This window comes from Coregonus clupeaformis, unplaced genomic scaffold (genome assembly GCF_020615455.1).
Source record: "Coregonus clupeaformis isolate EN_2021a unplaced genomic scaffold, ASM2061545v1 scaf0029, whole genome shotgun sequence".
In the NCBI taxonomy this organism is placed as follows: Eukaryota; Metazoa; Chordata; class Actinopteri; order Salmoniformes; family Salmonidae; genus Coregonus; species Coregonus clupeaformis.
The window spans coordinates 1214218-1230211 of NW_025533484.1; the positions used below are offsets into that span (position 1 = coordinate 1214218).

Genomic DNA, 15994 nt, shown 5'->3' on the forward strand with positions numbered 1-15994 from the left:
TGTGCTCTACTCACAGTGTCCCATGAGGGGTGTGCTCTACTCACAGTGTCCCATGAGGGGTGTGCTCTACTCACAGTGTGTAGCAGGGGTGTGCTCTACTCACAGTGTCCCATGAGGGGTATGCTCTACTCACAGTGTCCCATGAGGGGTGTGCTCTACTCACAGTGTCCCATGAGGGGTGTGCTCTACTCACAGTGTCCTATGAGGGGTGTGATCTACTCACAGTGTCCCATGAGGGGTGTGCTCTACTCACAGTGTCCCATGAGGGTATGCTCTACTCACAGTGTGTAGCAGGGTGTGCTCTACTCACAGTGTCCCATGAGGGGTATGCTCTACTCACAGTGTGTAGCAGGGTGTGCTCTACTCACAGTGTCCCATGAGGGGTGTGTTCTACTCACAGTGTCCCATGAGGGGTGTGCTCTAATCACAGTGTCCCATGACGGGTGTGCTCTACTCAGTGTCCCATGAGGGGTGTGCTCTACTCACAGTGTCCCATGAGGGGTATGCTCTACTCACAGTGTCCCATGAGGGGTGTGCTCTACTCACAGTGTCCCATGAGGGGTGTGCTCTACTCACAGTGTGTAGCAGGGTGTGCTCTACTCACAGTGTCCCATGAGGGGTGTGCTCTACTCACAGTGTCCCATGAGGGGGTATGCTCTACTCACAGTGTCCCATGAGGGGTGTGCTCTACTCACAGTGTCCCATGAGGGGTATGCGCTACTCACAGTGTCCCATGAGGGGTTAGTCTACTCACAGTGTCCCATGAGGGGTGTGCTCTACTCACAGTGTCCCATGAGGGGTATGCTCTACTCACAGTGTCCCATGAGGGGTGTGCTCTACTCACAGTGTCCCATGAGGGGTATGCTCTACTCACAGTGTCCCATGAGGGGTGTGCTCTACTCACAGTGTCCCATGAGGGGTGTGCTCTACTCACAGTGTCCCATGAGGGGTATGCTCTACTCACAGTGTCCCATGAGGGGTGTGCTCTACTCACAGTGTGTAGCAGGGTGTGCTCTACTCACAGTGTCCCATGAGGGGTATGCTCTATTCACAGTGTCCCATGAGGGGTATGCTCTACTCACAGTGTCCCATGAGGGGTATGCTCTACTCACAGTGTCCCATGAGGGGTTAGTCTACTCACAGTGTCCCATGAGGGGTGTGCTCTACTCACAGTGTCCCATGAGGGGTATGCTCTACTCACAGTGTCCCATGAGGGGTGTGCTCTACTCACAGTGTCCCATGAGGGGTGTGCTCTACTCACAGTGTCCCATGAGGGGTGTGCTCTACTCACAGTGTCCCATGAGGGGTGTGCTCTACTCACAGTGTCCCATGAGGGGTGAGCTCTACTCACAGTGTCCCATGAGGGGTATGCTCTACTCACAGTGTCCCATGAGGGGTGTGCTCTACTCACAGTGTCCCAAGAGGGGTGTGCTCTACTCACAGTGTCCCATGAGGGGTGTGCTCTACTCACAGTGTCCCATGAGGGGTGTACTCTACTCACAGTGTCCCATGAGGGGTGTGCTCTACTCACAGTGTGTAGCAGGGTGTGCTCTACTCACAGTGTCCCATGAGGGGTATGCTCTACTCACAGTGTCCCATGAGGGGTGTGCTCTACTCAGTGTCCCATGAGGGGTGTGCTCTACTCACAGTGTCCCATGAGGGGTGTGCTCTACTCACAGTGTCCCATGAGGGGTATGCTCTACTCACAGTGTCCCATGAGGGGTATTCTCTACTCACAGTGTCCCATGAGGGGTGTGCTCTACTCACGGTGTCCCATGAGGGGTGTGCTCTACTCACAGTGTCCCATGAGGGGTGTGCTCTACTCACGGTGTCCCATGAGGGGTGTGCTCTACTCACAGTGTCCCATGAGGGGTGTGCTCTACTCACAGTGTCCCATGAGGGGTGTGCTCTACTCACAGTGTCCCATGAGGGGTGTGCTCTACTCACAGTGTGTAGCAGGGTGTGCTCTACTCACAGTGTCCCATGAGGGGTGTGCTCTACTCACAGTGTGTAGCAGGGTGTGCTCTACTCACAGTGTCCCATGAGGGGTGTGCTCTACTCACAGTGTCCCATGAGGGGTGTGCTCTACTCACAGTGTCCTATGAGGGGTGTGCTCTACTCACAGTGTCCCATGAGGGGTATGCTCTATTCACAGTGTCCCATGAGGGGTATGTTAGAGCCGATTTGGGCATATTTTGTATAAAAGACTGAACATACTGAGCTCCATGTACATTTGTGTAAATATATTAAATATTAATGTATATGATGAAATATTAGGTACGTACCTTTATGATTTATTTACCGGATTGAGATATATTCATTTGTTATTAGTGTAACTCAGTTTTTGGCCCCCCCTCTTGCCCATTCATTGTACTGTGTTAATTGTGTTAGTATAAAGGCAGGAAGTTGGGCCTTCGGGGGAGTCCTTGCTAGATGCGGGAGCGGTATAGTTTTTTGACCATATAGACATACAGAAATACAGACAGACAGGTCATATTATATTATGTATTTGCATTTCAAGTAATCTCTGCTTTAAGTTGATTGGAGAATACCTTTTTGTTAGATAAGAAGAATAAACATTTTTTGTTGCACTATATCCCTGGATCTCATTGAATGTTTGGCCGTTTGGAAAGCGTTGAGTGTGGACTGTATGCGTCCGAAACAACCCCGCTTCAGGCTAGGGCAGTGGCTATGGTAAAGAGGAAAGGAAGCCATTACATTCAAGTCAAAAAACTCCGTGAAGGATTACTACCGGAAGGAAATCTCCGGTTCGGACACACGCTGGATTTTGTTCTATTTGTAATTGCATTCGGACCATAAGGACAGCTCGCTTGGAAGGATTTGAACTCCTAGATTTCGCCAGCCGTGAGTAACCACTGCGAATGAATGAGCTGCCCTGTTCAAGGCGATCGTTTGATCATGCATATTATGGAAGCGCAAATGTGCTTATAATTGGAATGTTTGATAAACTTGGGAATGGAATTCAAAATACAGCGCTGTGAAAACAATTAAGAAGTTTAAGTTTGGGAAACACAGATCCTATGCACAATGTAGCCTAATCATATATCTAATATTTGGCCTAACGTGGAAATGCAATCCATCAACGCAACGAATGCAACTTAAGGATCTAAAGATACTGCGTGTTAAAACTTCATTAAAGGGACAAAACCTCAACGGGATGAAATGTTTAAAACGCATCTAAAATGCCAAACTTGCACATGTGCAATTCAAAATGGGTCAATATGCTGAAATGGATGACTGTGTTTTTAAAGATTAAAGGAGGTCTAAAGGGGCATTACGTTTAACAATCAAACCAACAACCGTGTCATTGTAAATTGAGTGAACTAAAAGTGAATGATGGAGGAGGAAATCCCAAATAAGACTCCACTGGAGAGGGCAGAGGAGCATCTAAATTCACTCTATGCAGCCCGGAGAGGCAAACTTGGAGTGTGTACACTAAAATGAATGAAATAAAAGTCCTTCTTGTTGATGGAGGAAACATTGCAACTGTGAATGAGAGTCTTGAAGCATTTGATGCTGTGCTCAATGACTTTAAGAAGGCTCATGAATCTGTGCTAGAGCTGGTCACAGAGGAGGAACAGGAACAGGAGAGCATTAACTATTATCAACCAAGAATGAGAACTTATGAACATTTCCTGAAAGAGGTGGAAATATGGAAAAAGGCTGAAGTTGAGCCACAAACGCTCATTGAACCACATGACAGCATTTCCAATGTGTCAAAAATATCAAGTAAAACTAAGTATTCTAAGACTGCTTCCTCAGTGTCCTCTGAACGCCTTAAAGCCGAGGCAGAACGAGCAGCTCTACTAGCTCGCCAAGCATCATTACAAGACAAGCATGCATTGGAACTGGAGAAAGCTCAACTGAATGTTAGGATGGAAAAAATGGCACTGGAAACGGACATAGCAGCATATAATGCCAAACTGAAGGTCCTGGAGAGTACCGAGTCAACTTCTCAATCCCATTCTGTGGCAGCCCATTTACTAAGCCAAGAAGATGGAATGAACTCTTATTTTGAGAAACAGGAACCAGAGGTCTATGTGGAACCTGAACCATCACCTGTTGAGTTTGCTGCATTAGGTGCAGTTCCAAAGACCCCACTACAAAGAGTTTTACAACAACCGACCACAAAGCCATCAAACCCTATTCCGAAAACAGTCGTAAACCACACTCTTCAGCAGCCAACAGCAAGGTCTAGCAATCAACACAGAATCAACACTGCGGGTATCAGCCATAATACCAGCCATGATAACCTCTCTACTGTCATGCAAAGGCAGAATGAAATTGCTGACCTCCTTGTACTACAGCACAAACAAGCCACACTCCCTGTTAGGGGAGATACCTATGTTTGACGGTGATCCTCTAAACTTTAGGCCATTCATGCGTGCATTTGAGCATGGTATAGAAGATAAGACAAGCAGTCACCAGGATAGGCTCTATTACCTGGAACAATACACCTCTGGTCAGCCCAAGGATCTGGTCCGTAGTTGTCTGCATATGGAAGCCAGAAGAGGCTATGCAGTAGCTAAGAGGTTGTTAAAGGAACACTTTGGCAATGAAATCAAAGTCACCACTGCTTACATGGAAAAGGCTTGGAACTGGACAAACATCAAACCCGATGATGGAAAGGGACTGGGTGGTTATGCACTCTATCTAAGAGGTTGCTGTAACGCTATGCAAGACCTACAGAACATGGAAGAGCTTAATCTTCCCTCCAACATAAAGCTGATCATGTCAAAACTTCCCTACAAACTAAGGGAAAAATGGAGGTCTATGGCATGTGATATTTTAGAGAGAAGTCACCTGAGGGCCCAGTTCAGTGACCTGGTAACGTTCATGGAAAAACAGGCCAAAATACTGCAGGATCCGTTGTATGGAGATAATCAAGATCCCCTGTACAACAAAAGGTTTTTAAAACCCAAAACAGAAGCTGACTTTAAACAGCAGTTCAAGTCCAAGAGTAGGGGAAGCAGCTTTGCCACTACAGTAGCTGTAGTGGCAGATTGTGACTCTGAAAAACCTTTAAAAGAACAAACATTCAAAGTAAAGAGACCAGGCACCTACCCTTCTGATGCTCCCAGTATCTCATGTATATTTTGTGCTGGTGCGCATTTATTGGTCGACTGCCAACAGGTGAAGGCACAGCCACATGAATTCAAGGTTGAGTTTCTGAGATCAAAAGGCCTTTGTTTTGGCTGTTTGACGAGAGGACACTTAAGCAGAGAATGTAAAAGAAGGATGACCTGTCAGAGCTGTCAAAGAAAGCACCCCACTATCCTGCACATTGAAGGAAGAGAGAGATTTAGATCTCAAAAGGCAGATATGAGTGGTGTAGCAGTAAAGCGGGAGGAGACTGTCAGCAGTGCTCTTGTTTCACTGGAAGCTGGTGAAGATACCGGGGCCGGTACAGATTGTGCACTTGCAATTGTGCCAGTTCAAGTAAAGGTGGCAAATGGAAGCAAGTCTGTGTTAACCTATGCGTTTCTCGATTCTGGTAGCTCAGCAACATTTTGTACGGAGAGACTCATGAGGCAGTTGCAAGCTAAAGGCAGTGCGACTGAAATTCTGCTACGCACAATGGGGCAGGAGAGTCCTACCAAGAGCTTTGAGATATCTGGATTAGAGATTGGCAATGTGGAAGGCGACACATTTCTTGCATTACCAAAGGTCTACACCCAACATAAGATCCCAGTGACAAGAGAGAACATTCCCACTCAGAAAGAGCTCAAAAGGTGGCCATACCTGAAAGAGGTTCAGTTGAAGGAGCCTAATCATATTGAGATTGATGCCGACGTCGAACTTCTGATTGGCGTAAATGCTCCAAAGGCAATGGAACCCTGGCAAATCATAAATAGCCAAGGCAACGGACCGTATGCAGTGAAAACCCTCTTTGGATGGGTGATGAATGGTCCTCTCAACAGTTGTACCATGGCAGAAGAATCCGGGCGTCCTACGGTGATGGCCAATCGTATCTCAATGGCCGACCTGGGGGTTCTTCTTGTAAATCAGTACGACCATGACTTCCCTGAGAGAGAGTATGAAGAGAAAAGTGAGATGTCAGCTGAGGATCGTAGGTTTATGGAGATAGTATCAAGCTCCATAACCCTCAAAGACCATCACTACTACTTACCGTTGCCCTTTCGCAACAAAGATGTAGTCCTGCCAAACAACCGTGACATGGCAAAGCAGCGGGCTCTAAATATTATCAGGAAGTTCAAGAAGGACAAAGGTTACGCTGCAGAGTACAAAGGCTTCATGGAAGAGATGATAACAAAAGGTTACGCCGAGAAGGTACCACAAGAACAGCTCCTCAGAGAGAAAGGCAAGGTATGGTACATACCACACCATGGCGTTCACCATAAGCGCAAAGGAACGATACGAGTGGTGTTTGACTGTTCATCATCCTATAAAGGTACATCTCTTAACAGTGAACTCCTTCAAGGCCCTGACCTGGCAAACACGCTTATAGGAGTCTTGCTAAGATTTCGGCAAGAGCACATTGCCATGATGGCAGACATCGAAGGAATGTTCCATCAAGTACGTGTCCATGAAGATGACTTAGACTTCCTGCGATTCCTATGGTGGCCGGATGGTGATACTAACAAAAGATTGGAGGAGTACAGAATGACAGTACATCTTTTCGGTGCTATATCCTCTCCAAGTTGTGCAAACTTTGCACTGCGAAAGACTGCAGAAGACAACTGTGAGGGGTACGATGAAGAGGTGATTCAAACAGTCAAGTCCAACTTCTATGTTGATGACTGCCTCAAGTCAGTGGCCACAGAAGAACAAGCCATAGCTCTCACAAGAAACCTCAGGGATGTGTGCTCTCAAGGTGGGTTCAAATTGACCAAGTGGGTCAGCAACAGCCGCACTGTACTAGCTTCTATCCCTGATGAACACAAAGCCAAGCAGATAAAAGAACTGGACCTGGACAGAGAAAAGCTGCCTGTTGAAAGAGCACTTGGAATCCGATGGAACATTGAAAGGGATGTGTTTAACTTCCAGGTCACTGTCAAGAACAGACCCCTTACAAGAAGAGGTATTCTCTCAACTGTCAGCTCTATTTATGATCCATTAGGTTTCCTCGCCCCATTCGTATTAAAGGCAAAGCAAATTCTTCAAGTGCTCTGCAAGCTAAAGTGTGGATGGGACGAAGTCATCCCTGAAGAACACTCTATTTCATGGAAGAGATGGCTCTCAGAGCTGGACCAGCTCTCCAGATTCCAGATCAACAGGTGTATGATGCCGGAGAACTTTGGTCAAATCAAGACCGCACAGCTGCATCACTTCGGTGATGCAAGTGAACAAGGTTATGGCACGGCAAGCTACCTTAGGTTCACAACGTTATGGAAAAGGTCCACATCGCATTCATACTGGGGAAATCAAGGGTGACTCCACTCAAGCAGATGACGATCCCCAGACTGGAACTTGCTGCAGCAACATTGGCAGTGCGAGTGGACAGGATGTTAAGGTTGGAGCTCCAGATTGAACTTGAGGAGTCAACTTTCTGGACAGACAGCCAGTCGGTGCTAAAATACATCTCGCCGATACCAAGAGATTCCATACTTTTGTGGCTAATAGGGGTTGCTATGATCCGTGACCTATCGAAAGCAAAACAGTGGAGGTATTTGAACTCCAAACACAACCCAGCCGATGATGCCTCAAGAGGATTACATGTTGAAACTTTCCTGAACTCAAAGAGATGGCGCAAAGGACCAGAATTCCTGGAGAAAACAGAAACACAATGGCCGAAAGTCCCCGAGGAGCTTGGCTCCATCCCTCCAGATGATCCAGAGGTGAGAAAAGACGTCATCGTAAACAGTACATGTGTGGAAGAAAAGAGTCCGACCAGCAAACTGATTGAGTACTATTCAACATGGAACAGCTTGAAGAAAGCAGTTGCCTGGATGCTGAAACTGAAGAGACTTCTACTACAGTTAAGCCAGAAAAGGAAAGTTCTCACCCAAACTGATCCAGGATCAGATCAGAGTCTGACAAACTCACTGAAGGAACAAATTGACAAGTTCAAACTGACGTTTGGAAAAGAAAGTCTGTCTGTAGATGACCTAGATGAAGCAGAAAAGGTCATCATTCGATTTGAGCAACGACAGCACTTTAAACAAGAAATTGCACTAGTTGTAAAAGGAAAACAATGTGCCAAGAGAAGCGGCTCAATCTGTAAGCTTGATCCAATAGTTGACAATGGCATTCTGAGAGTAGGAGGAAGGTTAAGCAAAGCTGCTATGCCTACGGAACTAAAGAATCCTATGATCCTGCCCAAAGACTCCTACATCTCCAAACTGATCTTACTCCACATCCATGAGCAGGTTGGCCACTCTGGGAGAGGTCACATGCTTTCTAGACTTCGCCAGCGATATTGGATACCCTGTGCCAACTCCTTAGCAAGGAAGATCCTTAAGAGCTGTGTCTTCTGCAGGCGGATGCAAGCTAGAGCTGGGGAACAGAAGATGGCTGACCTTCCACAAGATCGGGTAGCACCTGATTTGCCGCCTTTCACCCATGTGGGCATAGATTACTTTGGCCCCATAGAGGTGAAGCGAGGCCGCGTTCATGTGAAGCGGTATGGTGTGATCTTTACTTGCCTTGTGAGTCGAGCTGTCCATCTAGAAGTTGCTAGTTATCTGGATACTGATTCCTGCATCAATGCCCTGCGCAGGTTCATCTGTCGAAGGGGCCCAGTAACAAGTATCAGAACAGACAATGGCACCAACTTTGTTGGAACACACAGAGAGCTAGGAGAAGCTCTGAAAGAGCTGGATCACAACAAGATTCAAAATAAATTACTGAAGGAAGGAGTGACATGGTCATTCAACCCTCCCTCTGGAGCCCACCATGGGGGGTATGGGAGAGGTTGATCCGACTGGTGAAAAAGATCCTCTATTCAGTCCTTAAAGAGCAAGTACTGGATGATGAGGCTTTGCAGACAGCCTTGTGTGAAGTTGAGGCGATTATGAACGACAGACCAATCACTACTGTAACAAATGACCCTAACGATCTAGAACCCTGACTCCGAACCATCTGCTTCATCTGAAAGCAAAGCCAGTCCTGCCACCAGGACTATTCCAGAGAAGTGACCTATACTCACGAAGGAGATGGAAGCAAGTACAATATATCACTGACCTCTTCTGGAAGAGATGGATCAGGGAGTATCTTCCACTTATGCAGGAGCGGAACAAGTGGAACAAAACTAAGAGAAACTTCAGTCCTGGTGACCTTGTGGTCATCGTCGATGACACCGCCCCAAGGAACTCTTGGCTAATGGGGCGTGTGGTGAAGGCTTTGCCAGGGGCCAAAGGTCTTGTCCGGAGCGTCATGGTTAAGACTAAGACCAATATCCTACAGAGACCTATCAATAAACTCTGTCTGCTCCTTGAGGCGACGAAGTGAGACACACACACACACACACACAGTGCTCCATCTTTGAATCACGTGCACCCCTGATTCGTTGATGTCGTACTCTTACATTCTTTGATGTCATACATTTTGTGGACGTCAAACTCTTGACATTTTTTGGAAGTTGAACACCTTTACACTTCAACTCAGACTGAGATCTATGGACTATTTTCCTATATGGCACCTTGTATATTTGTATATAGCTATGAACTGTAATGGTGCTCTGGTATAGAATGTTTTTGTATTGGCTCTACGTTTGAATATTAAGTAATTGTTGTGCATTCAGTGCAGTCAACAATTAGGGGCGGTATGTTAGAGCCGATTTGGGCATATTTTGTATAAAAGACTGAACATACTGAGCTCCATGTACATTTGTGTAAATATATTAAATATTAATGTATATGATGAAATATTAGGTACGTACCTTTATGATTTATTTACCGGATTGAGATATATTCATTTGTTATTAGTGTAACTCAGTTTTTGGCCCCCCCTCTTGCCCATTCATTGTACTGTGTTAATTGTGTTAGTATAAAGGCAGGAAGTTGGGCCTTCGGGGGAGGAGTCCTTGCTAGATGCGGGAGCGGTATAGTTTTTTGACCATATAGACATACAGAAATACAGACAGACAGGTCATATTATATTATGTATTTGCATTTCAAGTAATCTCTGCTTTAAGTTGATTGGAGAATACCTTTTTGTTAGATAAGAAGAATAAACATTTTTTGTTGCACTATATCCCTGGATCTCATTGAATGTTTGGCCGTTTGGAAACGTTGAGTGTGGACTGTATGCGTCCGAAACAACCCCGCTTCAGGCTAGGGCAGTGGCTATGGTAAAGAGGAAAGGAAGCCATTACAGGGTATGCTCTACTCACAGTGTCCCATGAGGGGTATGCTCTACTCACAGTGTCCCATGAGGGGTATGCTCTACTCACAGTGTCCCATGAGGGGTTAGTCTACTCACAGTGTCCCATGAGGGGTGTGCTCTACTCACAGTGTCCCATGAGGGGTGTGCTCTACTCACAGTGTCCCATGAGGGGTATGCTCTACTCACAGTGTCCCATGAGGGGTGTGCTCTACTCACAGTGTCCCATGAGGGGTGTGCTCTACTCACAGTGTCCCATGAGGGGTGTGCTCTACTCACAGTGTCCCACGAGGGGTGTGCTCTACTCACAGTGTCCCAAGAGGGGTGTGCTCTACTCACAGTGTCCCATGAGGGGTGTGCTCTACTCACAGTGTCCCATGAGGGGTGTACTCTACTCACAGTGTCCCATGAGGGGTGTGCTCTACTCACAGTGTGTAGCAGGGTGTGCTCTACTCACAGTGTCCCATGAGGGGTGTGCTCTACTCACAGTGTGTAGCAGGGTGTGCTCTACTCACAGTGTCCCATGAGGGGTGTGCTCTACTCACAGTGTCCCATGAGGGGTATGCTCTACTCACAGTGTCCCTTTAGGGGTGTGCTCTACTCACAGTGTGTAGCAGGGTGTGCTCTACTCACAGTGTCCCATGAGGGGTGTGCTCTACTCACAGTGTCCCTTGAGGGGTGTGCTCTACTCACAGTGTCCCATGAGGGGTATGCTCTACTCACAGTGTCCCATGAGGGGTGTGCTCTACTCACAGTGTGTAGCAGGGTGTGCTCTACTCACAGTGTCCCATGAGGGGTATGCTCTACTCACAGTGTCCCATGAGGGGTGTGCTCTACTCACAGTGTCCCATGAGGGGTATGTTCTACTCACAGTGTCCCATGAGGGGTGTGCTCTACTCACAGTGTGTAGCAGGGTGTGCTCTACTCACAGTGTCCCATGAGGGGTATGCTCTACTCACAGTGTCCCATGAGGGGTGTGCTCTACTCACAGTGTCCCATGAGGGGTGTACTCTACTCACAGTGTGTAGCAGGGTGTGCTCTACTCACAGTGTCCCATGAGGGGTATGCTCTACTCACAGTGTCCCATGAGGGGTGTGCTCTACTCACAGTGTCCCATGAGGGGTGTGCTCTACTCACAGTGTGTAGCAGGGTGTGCTCTACTCACAGTGTCCCATGAGGGGTATGCTCTACTCACAGTGTCCCATGAGGGATGTGCTCTGCTCACAGTGTCCCATGAGGGGTGTGCTCTACTCACAGTGTCCCATGAGGGGTGTGCTCTACTCACAGTGTCCCATGAGGGGTGTGCTCTACTCACAGTGTCCCATGAGGGGTATGCTCTACTCACAGTGTCCCATGAGGGGTGTGCTCTACTCAGAGTGTCCCATGAGGGGTATGCTCTACTCACAGTGTCCCATGAGGGGTGTGCTCTACTCACAGTGTCCCATGAGGGGTGTGCTCTACTCACAGTGTGTAGCAGGGTGTGCTCTACTCACAGTGTCTCATGAGGGGTGTGCTCTACTCACAGTGTCCCATGAGGGGTGTGCTCTACTCACAGTGTCCCATGAGGGGTATGCTCTACTCACAGTGTCCCATGAGGGGTATGCTCTACTCACAGTGTCCCATGAGGGGTGTGCTCTACTCACAGTGTCCCATGAGGGGTGTGCTCTACTCACAGTGTCCCATGAGGGGTGTGCTCTACTCACAGTGTCCCATGAGGGGTGTGCTCTACTCACAGTGTCCCATGAGGGGTATGCTCTACTCACAGTGTCCCATGAGGGGTGTGCTCTACTCACAGTGTCCCATGAGGGGTGTGCTCTACTCACAGTGTGTAGCAAGGTGTGCTCTACTCACAGTGTCCCATGAGGGGTATGCTCTACTCACAGTGTCCCATGAGGGGTGTGCTCTACTCACAGTGTCCCATGAGGGGTATGTTCTACTCACAGTGTCCCATGAGGGGTGTGCTCTACTCACAGTGTGTAGCAGGGTGTGCTCTACTCACAGTGTCCCATGAGGGGTATGCTCTACTCACAGTGTCCCATGAGGGGTGTGCTCTACTCACAGTGTCCCATGAGGGGTATGCTCTACTCACAGTGTCCCATGAGGGGTGTACTCTACTCACAGTGTGTAGCAGGGTGTGCTCTACTCACAGTGTCCCATGAGGGGTATGCTCTACTCACAGTGTCCCATGAGGGGTGTGCTCTACTCACAGTGTCCCATGAGGGGTGTGCTCTACTCACAGTGTGTAGCAGGGTGTGCTCTACTCACAGTGTCCCATGAGGGGTATGCTCTACTCACAGTGTCCCATGAGGGGTGTGCTCTGCTCACAGTGTCCCATGAGGGGTGTGCTCTACTCACAGTGTCCCATGAGGGGTGTGCTCTACTCACAGTGTCCCATGAGGGGTTTGCTCTACTCACAGTGTCCCATGAGGGGTGTGCTCTACTCACAGTGTCCCATGAGGGGTATGCTCTACTCACAGTGTCCCATGAGGGGTGTGCTCTACTCACAGTGTCCCATGAGGGGTGTGCTCTACTCACAGTGTGTAGTAGGGTGTGCTCTACTCACAGTGTCCCATGAGGGGTGTGCTCTACTCACAGTGTCCCATGAGGGGTATGCTCTACTCACAGTGTCCCATGAGGGGTATGCTCTACTCACAGTGTCCCATGAGGGGTGTGCTCTACTCACAGTGTCCCATGAGGGGTGTGCTCTACTCACAGTGTCCCATGAGGGGTGTACTCTACTCACAGTGTCCCATGAGGGGTATGCTCTACTCACAGTGTCCCATGAGGGGTGTGCTCTACTCACAGTGTCCCATGAGGGGTATGCTCTACTCACAGTGTCCCATGAGGGGTGTGCTCTACTCACAGTGTCCCATGAGGGGTGTGCTCTACTCACAGTGTCCCATGAGGGGTGTACTCTACTCACAGTGTGTAGCAGGGTTCTACTCACAGTGTCCCATGAGGGGTGTGCTCTACTCACAGTGTCCCATGAGGGGTGTGCTCTACTCACAGTGTCCCATGAGGGGTATGCTCTACTCACAGTGTCCCATGAGGGGTGTGCTCTACTCACAGTGTCCCATGAGGGGTGTGCTCTACTCACAGTGTGTAGCAGGGTGTGCTCTACTCACAGTGTGTAGCAGGGTGTGCTCTACTCACAGTGTCCCATGAGGGGTATGCTCTACTCACAGTGTCCCATGAGGGGTGTGCTCTACTCACAGTGTCCCATGAGGGGTATGCTCTACTCACAGTGTCCCATGAGGGGTGTACTCTACTCACAGTGTGTAGCAGGGTGTGCTCTACTCACAGTGTCCCATGAGGGGTATGCTCTACTCACAGTGTCCCATGAGGGGTGTGCTCTACTCACAGTGTCCCATGAGGGGTGTGCTCTACTCACAGTGTGTAGCAGGGTGTGCTCTACTCACAGTGTCCCATGAGGGGTATGCTCTACTCACAGTGTCCCATGAGGGGTGTGTTCTGCTCACAGTGTCCCATGAGGGGTGTGCTCTACTCACAGTGTCCCATGAGGGGTGTGCTCTACTCACAGTGTCCCATGAGGGGTGTGCTCTACTCACAGTGTCCCATGAGGGGTATGCTCTACTCACAGTGTCCCATGAGGGGTGTGCTCTACTCACAGTGTCCCATGAGGGGTATGCTCTACTCACAGTGTCCCATGAGGGGTGTGCTCTACTCACAGTGTCCCATGAGGGGTGTGCTCTACTCACAGTGTCCCATGAGGGGTATGCTCTACTCACAGTGTCCCATGAGGGGTATGCTCTACTCACAGTGTCCCATGAGGGGTGTGCTCTACTCACAGTGTCCCATGAGGGGTATGCTCTACTCACAGTGTCCCATGAGGGGTGTGCTCTACTCACAGTGTCCCATGAGTGGTATGCTCTACTCACAGTGTCCCATGAGGGGTGTGCTCTACTCACAGTGTCCCATGAGGGGTGTGCTCTACTCACAGTGTGTAGCAGGCTGTGGCTTGTCCTCCTCCTCCTCAGTGTCGGGGCCAGAGCACCACTCATCTCCACTATAGGGCTGTTTCTTCTCCAATACACACCGCCGTTTACTTCTCATCACACCTTCTACTGGGGGGACAACACACACACATTTAGGATAGATTGGATATGTAACTCAGTCTTTTGACAAACTATAACAGGCCACAATGCCCTATTATTACACAATCATCCGTAATGAGATGAGAGGAGAGAGGGAGGGAGGAAGGAGAGGGAGAGTATAGCTTCTGGCCTCATACTATCAAATAACCTTGGTGAGACAGACAGACAGTGTGTAGTGAGAGAGAGGGGAGACTGCCATGTCTGTGTCCTCACTTTAACTAGTGTACACTATCTCCTGCTATGGCCTCAAACAAGTGTACACTATCTCCTGCTATGGCCTCAAACTAGTGTACACTATCTCCTGCTATGGCCTCAAACTAGTGTACACTATCTCCTGCTATGGCCTCAAACTAGTCTACACTATCTCCTGCTATGGCCTCAAACTAGTGTACACTATCTCCTGCTATGGCCTCAAACTAGTGTACACTATCTCCTGCTATGGCCTCAAACTAGTGTACACTATCTCCTGCTATGGCTTTGTCCTCGCCTCACCGGTTGTGTCCTCAAAGTAGTGTACACACTATCGAGTGCAATGGATATGTCCCCTCATGTCTTCACTCAGCCTACTCGAGTGTAAACACTATCTATACACACTAGTACACATTGTCAATGTGTACACCACCTAGCAGCAGAGACTCAGTCTGACCTACCTAGCAGCAGAGACTCAGTCTGACCACCTAGCAGCAGAGACTCAGTCTGACCACCTAGCAGCAGAGACTCAGTCTGACCACCTAGCAGCAGAGACTCAGTCTGACCACCTAGCAGCAGAGACTCAGTCTGACCACCTAGCAGCAGAGACTCAGTCTGACCTACCTAGCAGCAGAGACTCAGTCTGACCTACCTAGCAGCAGAGACTCAGTCTGACCTACCTAGCAGCAGAGACTCAGTCTGACCTACCTAGCAGCAGAGACTCAGTCTGACCACCTAGCAGCAGAGACTCAGTCTGACCTACCTAGCAGCAGAGACTCAGTCTGACCTACCTAGCAGCAGAGACTCAGTCTGACCTACCTAGCAGCAGAGACTCAGTCTGACCCACCTAGCAGCAGAGACTCAGTCTGACCTACCTAGCAGCAGAGACTCAGTCTGACCACCTAGCAGCAGAGACTCAGTCTGACCACCTAGCAGCAGAGACTCAGTCTGACCTACCTAGCAGCAGAGACTCAGTCTGACCACCTAGCAGCAGAGACTCAGTCTGACCTACCTAGCAGCAGAGACTCAGTCTGACCCACCTAGCAGCAGAGACTCAGTCTGACCCACCTAGCAGCAGAGACTCAGTCTGACCTACCTAGCAGCAGAGACTCAGTCTGACCTACCTAGCAGCAGAGACTCAGTCTGACCTACCTAGCAGCAGAGACTCAGTCTGACCCACCTAGCAGCAGAGACTCAGTCTGACCCACCTAGCAGCAGAGACTCAGTCTGACCCACCTAGCAGCAGAGACTCAGTCTGACCACCTAGCAGCAGAGACTCAGTCTGACCTACCTAGCAGCAGAGACTCAGTCTGACCTACCTAGCAGCAGAGACTCAGTCTGACCTACCTAGCAGCAGAGACTCAGTCTGACCACCTAGCAGCAGA

At 48.9% G+C, this 15994-nt stretch overlaps 1 protein-coding gene across 2 annotated transcripts in view; it reads right to left on the reverse strand.

The window, feature by feature from the left end:
* bcl9l (bcl9 like) overlaps nt 1–15994 on the reverse strand; it is a 92049-nt gene that overhangs the window by 35185 nt on the left and 40870 nt on the right. The window contains exon 4 of one of the 2 annotated variants that reach the window (XM_041878204.2): nt 14265–14387. In XM_041878204.2, the coding sequence (XP_041734138.1) occupies nt 14265–14387 (123 nt within the window). Of the gene's footprint in view, nt 1–14264; nt 14391–15994 lie in introns of both variants that reach the window. The other variant, XM_041878203.2, reaches the window with a different exon arrangement.